Raw genomic sequence first — 18,967 nt, forward strand, 5'->3', positions numbered from 1 at the left:
ACAGGATCTCCCGGACCTGAAACCATTTTGGTCTTCACTTATTTTTAGTTCCCTTGCTATTTCAAGTATATTCTTGAAATTATTGTTCATTACATTGAAAAGTTCACAGGCTTCAAGTCTGTAGTTCACAGGATTCACAGGGAGTTATTTTTACGTATTATGTCCATCTCTTTAACTTTTCGTTAGTATTCAACACCAGTTTCCCATTTGCATTTTTCGATACTCCCGGTTTTCTTTTTCTATTGTGAGTTAATTAGTTAATTTTGTGTGTGCGTGTTAAAACTCTCATATCTTTTCTGGTATTCTTCTATTTCTGCGCATTGTTCTTTTAAACATTATTGTTTGGATTGCTTAATTTTGTATTTTATTTGTTTATCCACCTTTTTCTACATCTGATTATCTTAATTTTTATGTTGGCGGTTGTTTCATTAAATCTAAAATGTCCTCCGTCGTCCATTATTTGTTTTTGTACCTGGTTGGTGTCAGAAGTTCTTTTTGACTTTTATCAGTTTCTTTATTAATATTCATTTTGTATCCGTTTCAGTATTTTGCAGAGTTTATTCTTTAACATTAATTCTTTAGATACTTCATTTAGTTGTGTTTTATTTACTTTAGATAGTCTCTTGATTTTTTACATTTCTCTTCTCTTGATCTGCTGATGACTTGTACGTGTATTATATTCTCTTTGGCAGTTTAAACAATATATTAGCTTTAACAAAATTGTTGTTTTGGAAATTTGGAAATTCAATAAGCTTGTCCCTGTATCTGGCTCCCAAACCGTATCCTCCTCTGCATTCTTCTACTTTTTCTTCCCCAACCTTTGTATCCTTGATAAACTTTCATAGAAAGTTTCAATATTGCTCTCTGGTTTGTCCGCAGATGAAGCATAAACTTGTATATTTATTTTGGGTTTTTTCTGGTTCACTATTCACATATATACTGCCAAATGGTACCTATGGTTAAAATACTGTACACCTGTGACAACTAATCCATCCAAATCGCAATATATCTCACCTGAAACAATTAGCCACCATACACAAATCATTACTAAAGACATTTTAGTAGCAACTGTGTGTAAATCACTAACCGGGAATCGTTCCCGATTTACAAATGATTGCGGTCTCTCTATAAATACATCTGCCTATTGAAACACGAATTCGCTGGCTCGGAATACATGATTACTTTGAGTTTTGATTGATTTACGTCATTAGGGTGGATGCGTTTCTCGCTCCAAATACATCGTATCAATCTTAAATGGGTTATTTATTGAGGAACACTAGATTTTATGGCGCGTTAATCCCGATTTTGGGTATCAAAGGCGTTTATATTTATAAAGCTATCGATCCATCAAATTTATAATTTTACACATCTCAAAAATGCCAAAATTGTTTTATTAACTGTTATAGAGTTCCAAACGTGCTGTATATATTGAGTTGTGCATTATTGGTAAGATAATTTATATATGAATTTAAACAAGAAGAAAGCTTGCAAATGTACCAGTAAAATATATAAACCCAGACACAAAACATACAAGAAAATACAATAAAAATTATTTAATGGAATGCAACGCGCTATTGAAAATAAAGGTATTCTTAATAATATCAGAAAAAGAAGGAAATATCATGTGGGAAGTAGTGAAAATTTTCAAATCTTGATTAAATATGTAGAAGAATTTTATAACAACAAACTAGGCGGTCTGACAACTAACCCCCTTTGCCGATATTAGTTCAATCACAATAAATAAGTGTCGTTTCTAGAAAGTCTAACCTTTTTTAGGCATACATGTCAAATTTTAGCGCGATGCGACTATCAGTGTATTTTTGATAGATACATAAATTTGAAGTATTTGGAAAAATGACGCATATAGACTAAAACGATTTTCGATCTCTCACATTATTATGGATCTCTCACATTATTAAGCTATACTGGATGACCCACCAATACAGTTACACCGGAAAATGTGAACAAACTGGCAGAGGCAACAAGAATTCGTAAAGAGTGCAGTAGTCATATTTTGAGCCAAGTTTTGTAGACTCACGTAATCATTTATATAAAAATAGTCTTCTCGCTAAAATTTTAGAAAACCTACTAAAACTGCTAAAAGAATATACTTCTGTAACTTTCGTTAGGATAGAGGGATACCTTGGTATTTCCGGTAACATCAAGGCCTATTTTTCCTAAAGAGGAAATCTTAAATGGATCAAAAATAACTTGTCTAGATAGAAGTGATCTAACAGCTACACGCAAGAAAAGTCTAAAACAAAATTGTGTGTGTGTGTGTGTGTGTGTGTGTGTGTGTGTGTGTGTGTGTGTGTGTGTGTGTGTGTGTGTGTGTGTGTGTGTGTGTTTGGCATCAGACAAAGTCTATTTGCCACAGACTATAAGTAACGTAAGAAAATCAAATGTCTACTTTCGTCCTAATCACAAAATGAACTAATATGTCATAGACTCTTTTATCAAATGAAGCAAGGAGTGCTGAAATATTTACTGGAAGAGGAAATTTTATATTATTTAATTCCGTCATTAGTTCCAATGTTTCAAGTGTATATTTAGTGCAGTCGAAAACAAAATTGTGATATTGCCGATTATGGCTATGTTTTCTGCAATAGAAGCAACAATCCTGACTTATCTACTGAGCCTCTTGACCTCAGAAGTTACCCCAATAAATATAAAAATAAATTTCATACTTATAGACGTCTCTAATCATGACACTGTATATACCTATACGCTGTGAGCTCGTACGTAGAGGGGATATTTACAAATTCGCGAGCGCCAGTAGTGACAAGTCTGTAAACCTTTACCGGAAATTTGACATAAATGTCAAAGTGATTAATTTAAAATTAAAATTAAAAACATTAATTATAAAAAATATTAGTTGGTCAAAGCTGTGGTATATATTTTTACCTTAAATATACTTACGTTTTAAATACTGAATTTAAGTTTTTTTACTGTTCCGTAATATTTAATTATAAATTATTCTATTAATCTTAGCGCCATCTACACGATAACTGTGAAAGTATCCGAAGTAAGAAATTCATATTTTATCAATAAAATGTCAAAATGATTAGCAAAATCTTTAAAAAATCGATTACAATTTAATTAATTTTTTGCGTTGTAAATATTAAGCGATAACAATTAAATAATAAATTTAAAAATTACCGGTGAAAGTTGAATTAGTAATCCGCTAGGAACGCCACCAGCGAAGCTCAGAGCGTGTATACGCTGTGAGCTCGTACGTAGAGGGGATATTTACAAATTCGCGAGCGCCAGTAGTGACAAGTCTGTAAACCTTTACCGGAAATTTGACATAAATGTCAAAGTGAGTAATTTAAAATTAAAATTAAAAACATTAATTATAAAAAATATTAGTTGGTCAAAGCTGTGGTATATATTTTTACCTTAAATATACTTACGTTTTAAATACTGGATTTAAGTTTTTTTACTGTTCCGTAATATGTAATTATAAATTAATCTTAGCGCCATCTATACGATAATTGTGAAAGTATCCGAAGTAAGAAATTCATATTTTATCAATAGAACGTCAAAATGATTAGCAAAATCCTAAAAAAATCGATTACAATTTAATTACTTTTTTGCGTTGTAAATATTAAGCGATAACAATTAAATAATAAATTTAAAAATTACCGGTGAAAGTTGAATTAGTAATCTGCTAGGAGCGCCACCAGCGAAGCTCAGAGCGTATAGACTAAAACTATCCGAATCAGAACTTTGTAATTGAAATGGTTATGCTGATGATATTAATCATTGGCTTTTTGGATGCAAAAATAATGTTGCAATTAAGTATTTGATGCACACTCTGGAGCAAAAACAAATACCTTTTCCACCGAGTCAAGCTTCTATCTTATACTTGTCTCTACAATACTATAAAATAAAACAAACCATCTGGGAATTTTACTTAAAAGGTTATCGTCAGGTCACGTGATTTTGCTCTATCGAATGGAATCCATGCGATCGAGGACGCAAACAGCTGTTGATATACACTCTTTCTCACACTGCAGCTTACAGCGCTCTTCATTCACATATACGCATAATATTTTGATAACTTGGCAGGCAGAAAATCTCACCAAAAATCATGTCTTTTTTAGAATATATATTTTTAATATCAAAAAATACCCTCTCAAAACAGCAAGTTCACTTCCCTGTCCGGAAAGAAAGTACATAGCTATACATGTAAATATAGTTGTATATTTTATACTGGTTAATAGTATGTATAGATTCAGATACAATCCACTGAAGTTCAGATGCACCCCTGAAAATAATCTTGGGGCGCCCATGCAAGCATTTTGCAGAGTTAAAATCCCTCACAAATCGCCTCGATTGTTTATTTTCTTTATATTTGAATATTTAAATTTACCTTTAAGTCACCTCAAAGATATTTTTTTAATCACAATTTTTACCCTTCTTTAACTTTGGGGGGCATTTTTGGGGAAAATGACCACTGTCATCCAGCCAGACCGGCATTTTTGTACATATATGTTATCATCGAAGGGTTACCTGAAAATTTTTCAGATTGCCTCAAATACCTACGTAAAACTGTCTAAGATACCTCTCAGATCATAAAATTTTATATGCCTTTTTAGCATTTTTTCTTCTTTCATTCTTTTTTCTTTAAACAGTATTTCAGGAAGTTCCTTTTTATTTTGTTAAGTTGACTTTAACAGAACAATTTTGAACGAAAAAAGTCAAAGACAAAATATCTACAGCGACCGCAATATCCGCTGAACAGTTACAACTCAAAGAGAACATACCGAAACTCAAATATTTGTCACTCTAATAGGAGCTACATATTATCAAGGAACAACGGACCATCTGAGGCCCCGTCTTTCGCTTGTCCTTTTATGTTTTCAATTGCTGGGGTTGTCGTTCTTTGGCTCGTCAAAATAAGTGAATTTTATTGAAGCAATAAAATAGTCTGGTGAGCTTAGACATAAAGATAGAGCAATTTCAGGAGAAGTTATATATTTTATGTGGGTCTGTTCCATTTACGAGTCGCTCTACTTAAAAATACACTGGGAGCGTACAATCCTGGTTTTTTAGTTTTATCCCTTATTTTCAGAGACTATATTTAATGAAAATTGTAAAATCATGTCATATCGTTTACTTTATTCCAAGAGATGCATATAAATGTGCGAATTATGCATATAACATTTTTATTTACCACAGAATCCCTTATTTAGTCATTGCATAAAAGAAGGTTGGTTTTGAACTAAACAAAATCCAAGAGGATTTGACAGATATTTGATGGATCAGTGAATATACAGATAAGGGTGTATGTCGGATTAATTTTACTCGGCGGTTGAATAGATAGCAGTCGTTCGTTTGACTACGAAAATATTTTGTCGGACTGATGTGTCTTTAGTGTGTAAAGTTTTTAGCATAGCATTTTATTAAAAATACTTTTTTTTCGTAAAATTAATAATAAAAATGGTTTCAACTTAGCGGGACATATTGTATATCTTACATTAAATTTTCATTATTTTTCAAAACACTTTTTGAGGTTTGATTTGATTCAATGTCTTATTTTACTAATGAATCATTTTAATTTTAGATAATCTAAAACCAAAGAAGCCTGTGGATCTGACAATTTTGAAGAAGGAACAAGAGGCATTTGATACCGTAGATGATGATGACGATGAAGAGTCTGAAGAGGAAATCGATAAAGACGATCTCGAAGACCTTGCTGACGAAACTGAATTGTCTGATGATCCAACCATTGATGACGAAGATGATGATGACGACGATGATATTTATGATGAAGACATTGATTGGGATACTACTCCTTCCAGTACTACCGCTGGGTATAAATCTACAGTACCTTCGACTACTCCAAGTACTACCACCACTGAGAGAACTACTACTATTGCTACTCCTGATCCATACTTTACTCATTTTGATCCCAGGAATGAACATGAAAGCTACAAACAAGCACAGGTAGGGCTACTTTGGCTTAGTTTATACAGGGTGTAACAAAAATGCAGGTCATAAATAAATCACATATTCTGGGACCAAAAATAGTTCGATTGAATCTAACTTACCTTAGTTCAAATGCACATATAAAAAATGTTACAGCCCTTTATATTTACAAAATTAAAATCGTTTTTATTCAAAATATCGAAAAATATTAGGGATGTTTTATTGAAAATGGACATGTGGCATTCTTATGGCAGGAACATGTTAAAAAAAATAACAGTGAAAATTGTACATCCCATAAAAATTTTATGGGGGTTTGTTCCCTTAAACCCGCCCAAACTTTTGTGTAGTTCCATTTAAGTTATTATTGTGGTACTGTTAGTTAAACACAATGTTTTAAAAACTTTTTTGCCTCTTAGTATTTTTTCGATAAGCCAGTTTTTATCGAGATGCGGCTTCTTTTTTAATATGTTTACATACAATTTTTATGGAGGTTTTGTTCCTTTAAACCCTCAAATGTCTGTATTCGTTCCAATTATACTATTATTGTGGTACCATTAGTATTTAAAACTTTTTTGTCTCTCAGTATTTTTTCGACTATTTCACTCATCTTAAAATTTTCACATAATCTGACCAATCACAAACCAAAGACAGCTTGTGTTATCGCGAAAACACCAACTGTCTTTCAATTCTGATTGGTCTATCAGCTTCGTGTTTTCAACGACGTAACCATGGATACCGATCGCAAGGCAAAGTTTGACGTTTGCCAAAAAAATTATTGTAGCTGTATACGTCAAAATGAGTCGTTTCGGTGGTACTTCAAACGAAGTTATAAACCAAAACATTGAAGAAAATATACCGAGTAACACAAGAAAATCTAAATCTTATATATGGACACAATTTATGATATTCTGTGTGGATCGCAACTACAAATTAGATGCAGAAAATAACAACGAAAGACTAGCATTCATTCTAAAAGACTGGGCCTTCAACATGCGAAAAATTGATGGTAGTGATTACAAGGAAAGTGTTATTAAAACCATATGGAACACTACTGCAAAATTGGTACAAGAAAAATATTATTATTAAATTCCTTCCTCTCATTCTACTGAATTTTTGACCTATCACTTTGTTCGTGAAATAGTCTAATAAAATACCACTCGTGATTTAATTTATCTTATAAGTCTGTCTTTTATTTCTAAACTCAACTGAGTTGCTTAAAGAAAACACCACTCGTCCTACGGACTCGTGGTGTTTTCAAGCAACGCAGTTTCGTTTAGAAGTAAATCGACAGACTTATCGCGAAAATTGAATCACTAGTGGTATTACTATTGATAAGCGACAATTTATCGAGATGTGGCTTCTTTTTAGATATATTTCAAAATATACGTAAAAATGTAAATTATAAAGAAATTTTCAGATTATTAACAGGTCCCTATAATCATATTTAACCATATACAAATATGTGGTGGATTCGACAAATATTCAAAATATCTAGAAAAACACTGGCTTATCAAAAAAGTACTAAGAGGCATAAAAGTTTTAAAAACTCCATATAGAGTGCCTAACACAATCAAATTTCTTTTGGATGTCAATAAAACAACAGTATCTACAGGTATATTACGACATCTTTGAGCAAATACGTTCATCCCAAACAATGCTTCTCTCGTTCCAAACCCGTTACGAAAACCAAACTATGTGACAGAGCGAGGCCCCATTTTTCCGTTGCGCTGCGTTGCGTTACGACGTCGCAACGGAACAACGCATCGGGACGTGGCCCCATTAATGCGTTGCGCTGCGTTGCGTTGTCGCAACGGAACAACGCATTGGAACGAGGTCCCATCAGTGCGTTGCGCTGCGTCGCGTCGATCAGTTGCGATGTTTCAACGGATCGACGGACAATGGTGTTCTTGGATGGCAGGTGTGGCATACAATGCGTTGTTCCGTTGCGACGTCGCAACGCAACTGACTAATGGGGCCTCGCCTTAGGTATTCCCAACATTTATTATATAGGTATACGGCCAAATATTACCTTTAGAAAAAATTTCAATAAATAGCTTAACAAACTGATGGTTCTATAATCAGCACAGATTTTTGCTGTCGTCTTCTTAAGCTCTCTAAACTTAAACTCTACTAAGTAATTGTATTAAATGAATCGAGTGTAAATTACAATAACCAAATGTTTAAGATAATAATTTCTTTTAAAATGATCCTTCTTACCGGAATATAAAGTTTTACTTTCCAATATTTTGATGGGCACGTGTAGCATACCTACTTGTTCAAATTCCTCATAAAGCAATTGCAATTAACAAGGGAATGTCTGAATATTCAGTTGAAGATATCTTCGTATGAATAAATTACTTCGAGAACTATCTACAAACATGGAGAAACGTAGATTAATTAGATATTGCACTTAGAATATAGATAACTAAGAACTGTCCAATTACCGGTGATTGCATGACATGTAATACTTTATAATTAGATGCATTGATAAGGAGTAGCCTGCTTACGTTTAATTTATAAGATTCCCTTGAACTATTTGGATAAATACTTATACATAAAGTCATAAAGGCAATAATTGGCATTTCATGTATACCTACAGTCGGAAAAATGAAAGAATACCCATGAAAGAACATATAAAACACGCTGTATTTTCCTGTCACCGTGTCACAAAGAAAATTGCCCAGCGCAAGTACATGTAACAATAATTATTACATGTACTTGCGTTGGCCAATTTTTTGTGTGACACGGTGACAGGAAAGTACAGCGTGTTTTATATGTTCGTTCATGGGTATTCTTTCATTTTTCCGACTGTATGTGTTCTTAATAAATGCTTGATTTGATATATTTTTTTTAATCAATATTTAATATTTCTCTTCACTCTTGCCGGTCTTGTGTAATAATCTCCAATTGTTGTATCCCCATCTTAAGTAGATCACTCGTTACAGCATCCTTCCATTTTCTCTTGGATGACCAACTGACCTTCTGCAATCGGCCTTCTCTCCTAGAGGCTTATATTTAGTAGTGTAACATTCAAACCAGCGTTCGTATTTATATACGACTTTATTAATTTATTTATACAAATTTTCTTTACAAATCTCTAGCTTAAACTAAACTCAAATAAAAGAGCGCTCCGGTTAAATAGCAAATAACGTTATTCTCGATCATTCCAGACTACGCCACCTCTAGCTATTGTGTGACCTTCCACATACCGCACGTCTTTCTCCACCGATTCCACGTATATCGTGCTTCCGTCAGAATGTTCTGGAGGTGGAACCGTTTGGAACTGCTACTTGCGGTCGGTGATTCATTCTTTTGCTACATTGCTCCCCTCTTAAGATCTGAGCGTCCCGATCAGCAACTCTAGATGAAGGCCCAGGATGGCGGAATCTACACGACCCTCCAGCTCTGCATACACCCTTTAAGAAGAAATAACAGTCTACTGTCTTTGAAGGGTACGACATCTTCGGGTTCATGCAACACACAGTAATTCGTACGCCAGTTTCTCTGAAGATCACTTCAAGCATGCTTCTCACAATCTTCCAATCCAGATTTTCTACTGCATGGCCTATTTTTGGTAAAGCCAAATCTTTTATGTCATAATTACACGCGATTTTCTTCAAATTAGTTAAAGCACGCCATATGTTCTCGTAGCTTGGCGTCTCCGTATAAGACTCCCTGGTCACCATATACAGCAAAGATCGAGGACCATATTCCAATCCCAGTACTCTTCCAATTTTAGGCTGCTGATTTCTTAACTCGTCCAGGCGGCCGAACTTCCTATTGAATACGGACGAAATTCCTTTAGTCATCTCGAGGTCTTGGGCAACACAGTGGGCTAGAGAGACGTTTTCTGGAACACTAAACAGATCTTGCTGAACTTCTGTTGTCACGCCGAATCTAGCACTCTTTCTCTCTGCGTAATTTGACATACATTAAAACTTGGCCTGTGATGCATCTTTCATCTCCTGTTGGAGGACTCGGGCTTCTTCTGTTTCATTTGAGCCAGCATATGGTGCAAGACGATTTATGTGAATCACTTTTGGTTTACCGTTTGGCAACTTTTTAATTCTGTATATTACGTCATTTATTTTCTTCTTAACTTCATACGGACCTTCTTTTGTATCGGTTATCATGCTGTCTAATTCTTTGATCTTCTCTCCTACTTCTAAAACTACTGCATTAGCTGAGGGTAGAACTTCGTGTTGGTTACCATAGTCTCTAGTTGTTTGATCTTCTCTTCTAGTATTTCTTTATTGTCGTTTACACTTTTTTGTATCTTATCGAATGTTCCAGAAACTTCTTCAAATTTCTCGTTGTTCTGTCTACAAACTTCTTCAAGTTTTTCGTTGTTCTGTCTACAAACCTCTTTAATTACTTGAGAAGTCTCGTCAAATTTTTTAGCAACGTTTTCGAATTTCTCGTCGCTTTTTCTACTAACTTCTTCAAGTTTGTCGTTGTTCTTTATAGAAGTTTCGTCGATCTTTTGAGAAACGTCTTTAATTATTTGAGAAGTCTCGTCGAATTTCTCATTATTCTTTTTAGAAGTTTCATCGATCTTTTGAGAAACACTTTCGAATTTCGATAAGATTGCTTGTTCTGCTGACTGGAAGTGGAACGTTTTTGGGTCATCTCCATTCTTCTTGAGGACCTCCTCGAGTCGTGCTTTCAGGACTTTCTTGGACCCAGTGGCATCTAACTCGTACTCTTCTAATTGTTCACGGAGCTGTTTTACGGAAAGTCCTTCTAGTAACATCTTTGGTCGGCACACACGTACTTTTCAAAATGTCTTAAAAGTTTTTTCGAATACCGAACAATTTAATTATCCCGACGAATAAAGTTCAAAAGTCTTTTAATTTATTTACACTCCACACCGACACCACTGTAACATTCAAACGAGCGTTCGTATTTATATACGACTTTATTAATTTATTTATACAAGTTTTCTTTACAAATCTCTAGCTTAAACTAAACTCAAATAAAAGCGCGATCCGCTTAAATAGAAAATAACGTTATTCTCGATCATTCCAGACTTCGCCACCTCTAGCTATTGTGTGACCTTCCACATACCGCACGTCTTTCTCCACCGATTCCACATATATCGTGCTTCCGCCAGAATGTTCTGGAGATGGAACCGTTTGGAACTGCTATTTCACCATTTGATCTTAGTACATGTCCGACCCATCTTATAGGCATGTTTTCACCCATCGTAGAATGGTTTCTACGATGGTCGCTAATTCAATACTTTTTTTTTTCATCTAAAAAGAGCAGGACGTCTCTAAAGAAGTTTTCACTTCAAAAACTTATTTCGTTTAAGCAATGACGGTCGCTAATTTAATACTTTTTCCCCATCGAAAAAGTGCAAAACGTCTCTAAAGCAGTTTTCACTTCAAAAATTAGTTCGTCGAAGCAATGACGGTCGCGAGGTCGGTCGCAAGTTCAATACTTTTTCTCCATCTAAAAAGAGCACGTCTCTAAAGAAGTTTTCACTTCAAAAATTTATTTCGTTAAAGCAATGACGGTCGCTAATTTAATACTTTTTCCCCATCGAAAAAGTGCAAAACGTCCCTAAAGCAGTTTTCACTTCAAAAGTTAGTTCGTCGAAACAATGACGGTCACGATGAAGGTCGCTAATTCAATACTTTTTCCCCATCTAAAAAGTGCACAACGTCTCTAAAGAAGTTTTCATTTCAAAATTTATTTCGTCGAAGCAATGACGGTCGCGAGGACGGTTGCTAATTTAATACTTTTTTCCATCTAAAAAGAGCACGACGTCTCTAAAGAAGTTTTCACTTCGCTAATTCAATACTTTTTCCCCATCTAAAAAGGGCACAACGTCCCTAAAGAAGTTTTCACTTCAAAAATATCTATTTAAATTCGAAGACATCTTGAACAGAATCTACATTTTATTTATTTTGTAGGAACGACTTGAAGAAACCCACCGTGAAAAAGTCACCAGGGTGATGAAGGACTGGTCAGATCTGGAAGAACGATATCAAGATATGCGACAGACCGATCCAAGAGGTGCTGACGAATTCAAACAGAGAATGACTCAAAGGTTCCAACAGACTGTGCAAGCTCTCGAAGAAGAAGGTGATGCTGAGAAGCACCAATTGGCAGCCATGCATCAGCAAAGAGTATTAGCTCATATCAACCAAAGAAAGAAGGAAGCTATGTCATGTTATACCCAAGCTTTGAATGATGTACCACCAAATGTAAGTATAGTATACATTAATTAGGAAATCAATATTGCATAGGATTGAAGATAATGAAATATTCTAAATATACACTCACCGGCAAAATTAACCGCCCACCTTGTATTTCTTTCAATTTGCAGAAATTGTCAATCTTGGACCACATTTTATGAAAGATAGGGTGAAAACTACATTTGAGGAAAAGAAAACAATAAAATTATTGAAAAAAAGTCGTTTCTTAAGGGATGTTTAGCAAAAATCCAATGTTTAAAAATCTTAGAAGAAAATTCAAACAAACATAATTTTTTTTAGCCTATTCCTCGACAACTAATGGCCATTAGCATGGTACAGTGGATTTTTTTCCAATTAGGTACCTACTGTAATGTGTAGTGTGTGTGTTGAGTAAGTGTCTTGTTACTTTGCAAAGTCGACGTTATTGTCTTTGCAAAGAGACGCTAATAATTCAGTGGTCGTTTGCCAAAAGCAGATATGTCCATTTTTGGTACTTTTCAGGAGAGCAAATTCAAATTTCCACGACCGACGCGACGGCCATCAAATTACAGTTTTTTCTAATATGTGAACTCACATAAATAACGTGTGATCCAAAATTATTGTCACCATAGGTGGCTCTGAACGACATAGATAGCTATACATAAGGTTTGTTCCAACTAGATACAAAACCGTTCTTGAATCGTAATAACGAATAATTATGCGCAGTAACACATTTTTCGTTACTGCGCGGTTCACGAACTGTTCAAGAACGGTTTTGTATCGAGTTGGAACAAACCTAGTGCATGTCTATTATTAGCAAGAAAACTTAACTTAACAAGAAAAGTTAGGTTATGTAGAGATGTTGGTGGTGGACATAATATACAGTATCTTGTTTGATTTTTTTTTATTATTGTTACTTATAATTTTGTTAATTCTTTTTATTTTTGATTAAAGTTCTGTGTTAAAGGTTTTGACTGATTTTTTATGTTTTATAATTAATTGTGCCGGTGAGTGTACTACCTAATCAACAAAACTATAATTTTTAACTTACAATAATTGTTGGACTTTTAAAAACAATTTTTTTTATACTTACCTTTTTCATACTTTTAGACTCATCGTGTTCAGAAATGTCTTCAGAAACTACTCAGATCACTCCACAAAGACAGAGCTCACGCCATTAGCCACTACCGCCATCTTTTGGCTAACAGCATAGAAGCTGCCGCACGAGAACAACCAAGAACACTTGAACGTTTAACTGATATTGATAGAACCGTTAATCAAAGTATGCAGATGTTACAGAGGTATGTTTCATTCTATAATGGTTAAAATAACTTTATAACCTCATGTCCGTGTAACAATTTTATGTTCTCCTTCTTCCTGGACCTCGCTTTCCAAATATTTTCCTTGCAGGATGGCTCCAAGAGGGCATATCTTACAAGGATGAAGATGAGGCTTTTCCAATGCGCGCCCTTATCTCCTGGTTGTTGGTCCATTCTTCATTTATGGTGCCGAAACAGTTGTATGGCATCACTCTTTCTACTGATGTTTGATTGACGTAGAGTTGACATTCTGTTATCTTTTTCTTGCTAATTTTCATGAGGGTTGTATTTTTTACGTTTATGTTGAGTCCATATTGTTGACTGTAATATGTGATTTTGTTCATAAGGACTGGTAGGTCTTCTAGGTTGTACGCAAATACTGTGGTGTCATCTGCATATTTGATGTTATTTAGCCGGTACCCGTTTATTAGAAGGCATTTTACAGTTGCCTGCAAAGCTTCGATAAATAGAGGAGGCAAGATACAGCCTTGTGTCACTCCACGCATGATTTTCACATATTCGGTGTGTTCGCCTTCAACTATGAGATTTACAGTCTGATTCCAGTAAAAGTTTCTAATTATTTTCAAATCTTGATTAATTCCTGATTCTTTTAGTATTGGAATCACTTTGGCTTGCTGTTCTCGATCAAACAGGATATGCGTACGCATTTGACATATCTGCATTTCTGGAACAAGACTTTTACTGAAAACAAAGTTAGTCCAGAAAGCCACTGCGCATCCGCTAGGAAATATATTCTGATTCGGATTTTTTGCACAATCTTACTCAAAAAGGACTCCTTTTAACAAATTTGCATGTTGCCAGGACCAAAAGTGGTCAAAAATTTTTTAAACGTTTTTTTTTGTTTTTTTTTTTCTAAAATTATATTATTTGCATGGAAAAAAGTTTTTTTAGGTTTTTTGGATCATTCCAAACAGAAAAGGTCTTTAGTGACTTTTCTCTAAAAATGATAGTTTTTGACATATAAGCGATTACAAATTGAAAAATTGCGAAATCGGCCATTTTTAACCCTCAAAAACTATGTGAAAAACTGAAAATTTTAATGTTACCAAGGTAGGTAGATATTCTTAAAACATCGATTGATGAAATCCCGAAGAGTTTTTTGCAATACAATATTCAAAACTCCTTTGCTTTTTAATTGCTAATCAAGCGTGCGCGACACTATTTTCCACCGACAGTATGGTGCAAATGAAAGGAATAAATTCGTTATTTCGTAAACCGGCGACTTTAAGGAAAAATCCCGAAAAGGTCTATTTTTATTTTTAAGTTATGATATTGTGGCATATATGGTATACTAGTGACGTCATCCGTCTGGGCGTGATGACGTAATCGATGATTTTTTTAAATGAGAATAGGGGTCGTGTGGTAGCTCATTTGAAAGGTTCTTCAATTCTCTATTCAGTAATGTAAACATTTACATAATTATTTATGCAAGGTGTCCTTCTACCTCTTTTTTTGTCAAATAATTTAATTTAATAAAAAAATTTTGGACACCCTGTATAAATAATTATGTAAATGTTTATATTACTGAATAGAGAATTGAAGAACCTTTCAAATGAGCTAGCACACGACCCCTATTCTCATTTAAAAAAATCATCGATTACGTCATCACGTTCAGATGGATGATGTCACTAGTATACCGTATATGCCACAATATCATAACATAAAAATAAAAATCAACCTGTTTCGGGATTTTTCCTTAAAGTCGCCGGTTTACGAAATAACGAATTTATTCCTTTCATTTGCACCATACTGTTGGTGGAAAATAGTGTCGCGCACGCTTGATTAGCAATTAAAAATCAAAGGAGTTTTGAATATTGTATTGCAAAAAACTATTCGGGATTTCATCAATCGATGTTTAAAGAATATCTACCTACCTTGGCAACATTCAAATTTTCAGTTTTTTACATATTTTTTGAGGGTTAAAAATGGACGATTTCGCAATTTTTCAATTTTTAATCGCTTATATGTCAAAAACTCTCATTTTTAGAGAAAAGTCACTAAAGACCTTTTCTGTTTGGAATGATCCAAAAATCCTAAAAAAAACTTTTTTCCTGCAAAAAAAATTATTTTAGGAAAAAAACAAAAAAAAAAACGTTTAAAAAATTTTTGACCACCTTTTGGTCCTGCCAACATGCAAATTTGTTAAAAGGAGTTCTTTTTGAGTAAGATTGTGCAAAAAATCCGAATCAGAATATTTTTCCTAGCGGATGCGCAGTGGCTTTCTGGACTAAGTCCTTCTCGTACCAATAGCAGGTATGAACCCGAAGTGGTGGGGGGAAATTTTGCTTCATACACCTTGTAAATTTTCATGTGGACTATCATTGGAAACAGTTGACTCTTAAGGCTTATCCTACGGTGTTCATTTCATTTTGGAAGTGCAATAAACTCAGACTTCAGCCATTCTGTTGGTATTTTTCCAGAGTTGTATTTATATTATCTTTGTGATTAATGCTATTGATTCGTTGTTCACTAGTTTGAGTATTTCTACTTGTATATTATCGCTACTTGCTACTTTACCATCCTTTACGTTATTGCGGAATAAAATTTCTGCTACAATATTCTCGGTCCATCATTTATCTCTTCTTCTAGCTCAAAGGTGTTACCTCATTGGTATTCAAACAGTTTCTTTAGGCACTTTTTCCATAATAATATTCTTATTTTACTCTTGTCCAAGCTGATGTTTCTTGCTCATTTAACGTGACTTGGATCCCTATTTTCGTGGTTTCCCTTGTGGTTTTCTTTTTGGTAATCTCTTTTGTAATCTGATTAAATTTCACTCGGACTACTCCAACCAGTGGACCGCGGTCCGTTTTCACGTCTGCTCCCCGATAAGTATTGGCAGATGTGAAGCTGATTTAGAAATTGTAGTATAGTCGGTTCGCTAAACTCAGACACAACTGGTTAGTGACAACTAGCTAGTAACACAACTAGCAAGTGATTTTGCCAATTTCGTAAAATTGGCAAAAAAAATTACTAAATAGTTAGTAATTGTGCGAATTTTGGCAAAATTGGCAAAAAACAAAAAAAATACCTACTAAACTCATTAGCCAGTTGTGTTCGAGTTTAGCGAACTGACTATAGCATAATATATACCAATATGTGCTAATAGGGATCTGTGTATGAGGAATATTTTGTTTTATTTTACTTAAATGTGAATTTCTTCGTATGAATGTTATATTTCCCGTAATGTAACATAAAACGTCGTTTTTGTGGCATCTTTTGATTTGTCAGGTGCATCTACCTACATAATCTGATCAAACGAAAAAAATTAATTACAATATTTATGTTTTAGATACCCTGATTTGGCAGCCAAAATTGGGCAACTCATGGACGATTACATCCAGGCTTTAAGATCAAAAGATGAAACTCCTGGTTCTCTATTGGCTATGACATCTGATGCTGAACAGGCTATTTTGGACAAATACAAGTCGGAAGTTGCAACCAAACAAGCCGAACGAGAGCGTCAAAGAATCCAAGAAAAGGAAAGAAAAGAACAAAGAAAGAAGGAAAAATCAGAGCTAAAAGAAGAAAAGAAGCGAGTCGAAGAAGCTTTGGGTAAGAAAATCAGCAATTTTGATGATGAGGATATGGAAGATGAATCGTTGCCTGAGGAAAAAACATCCGTAAGTATAAAAATAAATTTTAAACCTCTTTCAAAGCAAAGCTGATTGTTATTTGTTATCAAAATTTTTAGACCACATCTCTACCTACGTCAGGAATTACTTTCTCTGAAATAATGAGCAACTCAATAACAGCAACTTCTGAGAACCACAATGTTGACGATGCTGCAGTGCAGGAAGCTGTAGAACAAGTCGCTAAAGCTGCCAGTCACAGACAAGACATCATAAGAGTAGCACATGTAATGAGCCACGATATTAGTCACGGTGAACCTGTAAGTATAAAATAAATATTTTATTTTTACCGAATTATGAATATTGTTAGAATTTAATATTTTTACTGGGAATAGTGTGACTAGCGCCAGTGAGTATGGCCTTGGCCTTCGATAGTTCGATTTGGCAACAAAGCACAAATATGTTTCTATATTAAACTTTCGGAATTCTTTATAATTTGACGAATATTAAGAATGTGTTCTCTTGTTCCCATATCTGAAACGAATCCGCATTGTTCTTGGGGAATCTGTGGTAAGAGAATTGATTTTAATCTTTCATTGATGATGGTGATAGGATATTATTGCTACTGCATGGTGCAAGGTAATTATTGCAATCTGTTATTGATCTCTTTTTTATATGGGAATAAAAGAGAGCGTATCCCAGTCATTTGGCCACTTTCCAATATTCGAGACTTCATTGCAGATTCTAACCATAACTTCCATCCCTGTCTCTCCCATTTCTTCGAGTGTCTCAGCTATTATTCCATCTTCCCCTTCCGCTTTTCTGAATTTTAGTCATTTTTAGCCTCAATTTCTGATTTCAGTAGTGGCGGTTCATTTTCATAATTTCTTTTCTCTGTATTATTGTCTGGGTCGATGTTAGAGAAAATAGTATTTCGCAATATTGTTTTTACACCGCTACGATACCTTTTGGGTTTGTTGTGGTATGTCCACTATTATCTTTGATTATTATCTGTGCCTGAGGTTTCAATTCTCTCTTTAGATATTTGACTTTTGGTCTCTAGATTCTTGGCGGGCAGCATGTTCTTCTAGTTGTGTACATGTTTTTAATATATTTATTTTTGTCCCCTCTGTACAAGTGATTTGTAGTTATGTTTAAAGTACCTATCTCTATTTCTCTTTTTGATTGAATTTGATGTGTCGCTTGTAAGTTTTCGTCTTTCTTCTACAAGGTTGAGGGTATCTTCAGTCATCCAATGTTTTTCCTTTATATTTTTTCTTTGGGGTTTGTGTTATTGATGACTTCAATGATCCACTAATCCACTTCTTTATGTATTCCCACGTTTTGTACATTTTGTACATCCCATGTTATCAATTACAGTTGTATTAGAAATCTGGTTAATAATTTTCCAAAGGGTTACAGAAATAAAAATAGGTACGTTGTTAAAATATTTATTAAAACTTTAAAACTTTATTTTTATTAATCAGAAAAAACATTCTCAAACAGGAAATACAGACTTTACTACAGGAATGACAATAATAAAAAAATTATAACTTTTATATGACTTTTACGAATATGTACAAAAAATATTCAAACTTTATTGAGCAGTGTATTTCAAAACAAGATTGACCTACATATTTCAAAATTATGTAGCTGTCAGATGTCATTCCATATTATTTAATTTACACATTATTAGAGCTTTATTTTTAAACAAATAATACTTAGATAGCTAGAATAACAAAACAAGACAAAGGATATTCAGATATTAAACGTTTTACAATCATTATTTTTTCAAAATTTTTACCATATTGAAAGCAATCTATAAAAAATATTAAAAAATTTTCACCAACTGCAATTGTAAGTAAAAAAACATTTCCTGGTCACATCACACTAAACAAACATTTCCATGTGTCATTCAATAGGTGGGCGGGGCAATCTT

At 34.1% G+C, this 18,967-nt stretch overlaps 1 protein-coding gene across 1 annotated transcript in view; it reads left to right on the forward strand.

Moving 5' to 3' along the window:
* The window catches only part of LOC114324187 (amyloid-beta-like protein), a 314,926-nt gene that overhangs the window by 289,589 nt on the left and 6,370 nt on the right, over positions 1-18,967 (forward strand). The window contains exons 4-8 of the mRNA XM_028271943.2: positions 5,570-5,952; positions 11,853-12,146; positions 13,227-13,417; positions 16,749-17,079; positions 17,151-17,348. Coding sequence (XP_028127744.1) covers positions 5,570-5,952; positions 11,853-12,146; positions 13,227-13,417; positions 16,749-17,079; positions 17,151-17,348 — 1,397 coding nt within the window. The remainder of the gene's footprint in view (positions 1-5,569; positions 5,953-11,852; positions 12,147-13,226; positions 13,418-16,748; positions 17,080-17,150; positions 17,349-18,967) is intronic.

Source organism: Diabrotica virgifera, chromosome 5, assembly GCF_917563875.1.
Source record: "Diabrotica virgifera virgifera chromosome 5, PGI_DIABVI_V3a".
In the NCBI taxonomy this organism is placed as follows: Eukaryota; Metazoa; Arthropoda; class Insecta; order Coleoptera; family Chrysomelidae; genus Diabrotica; species Diabrotica virgifera.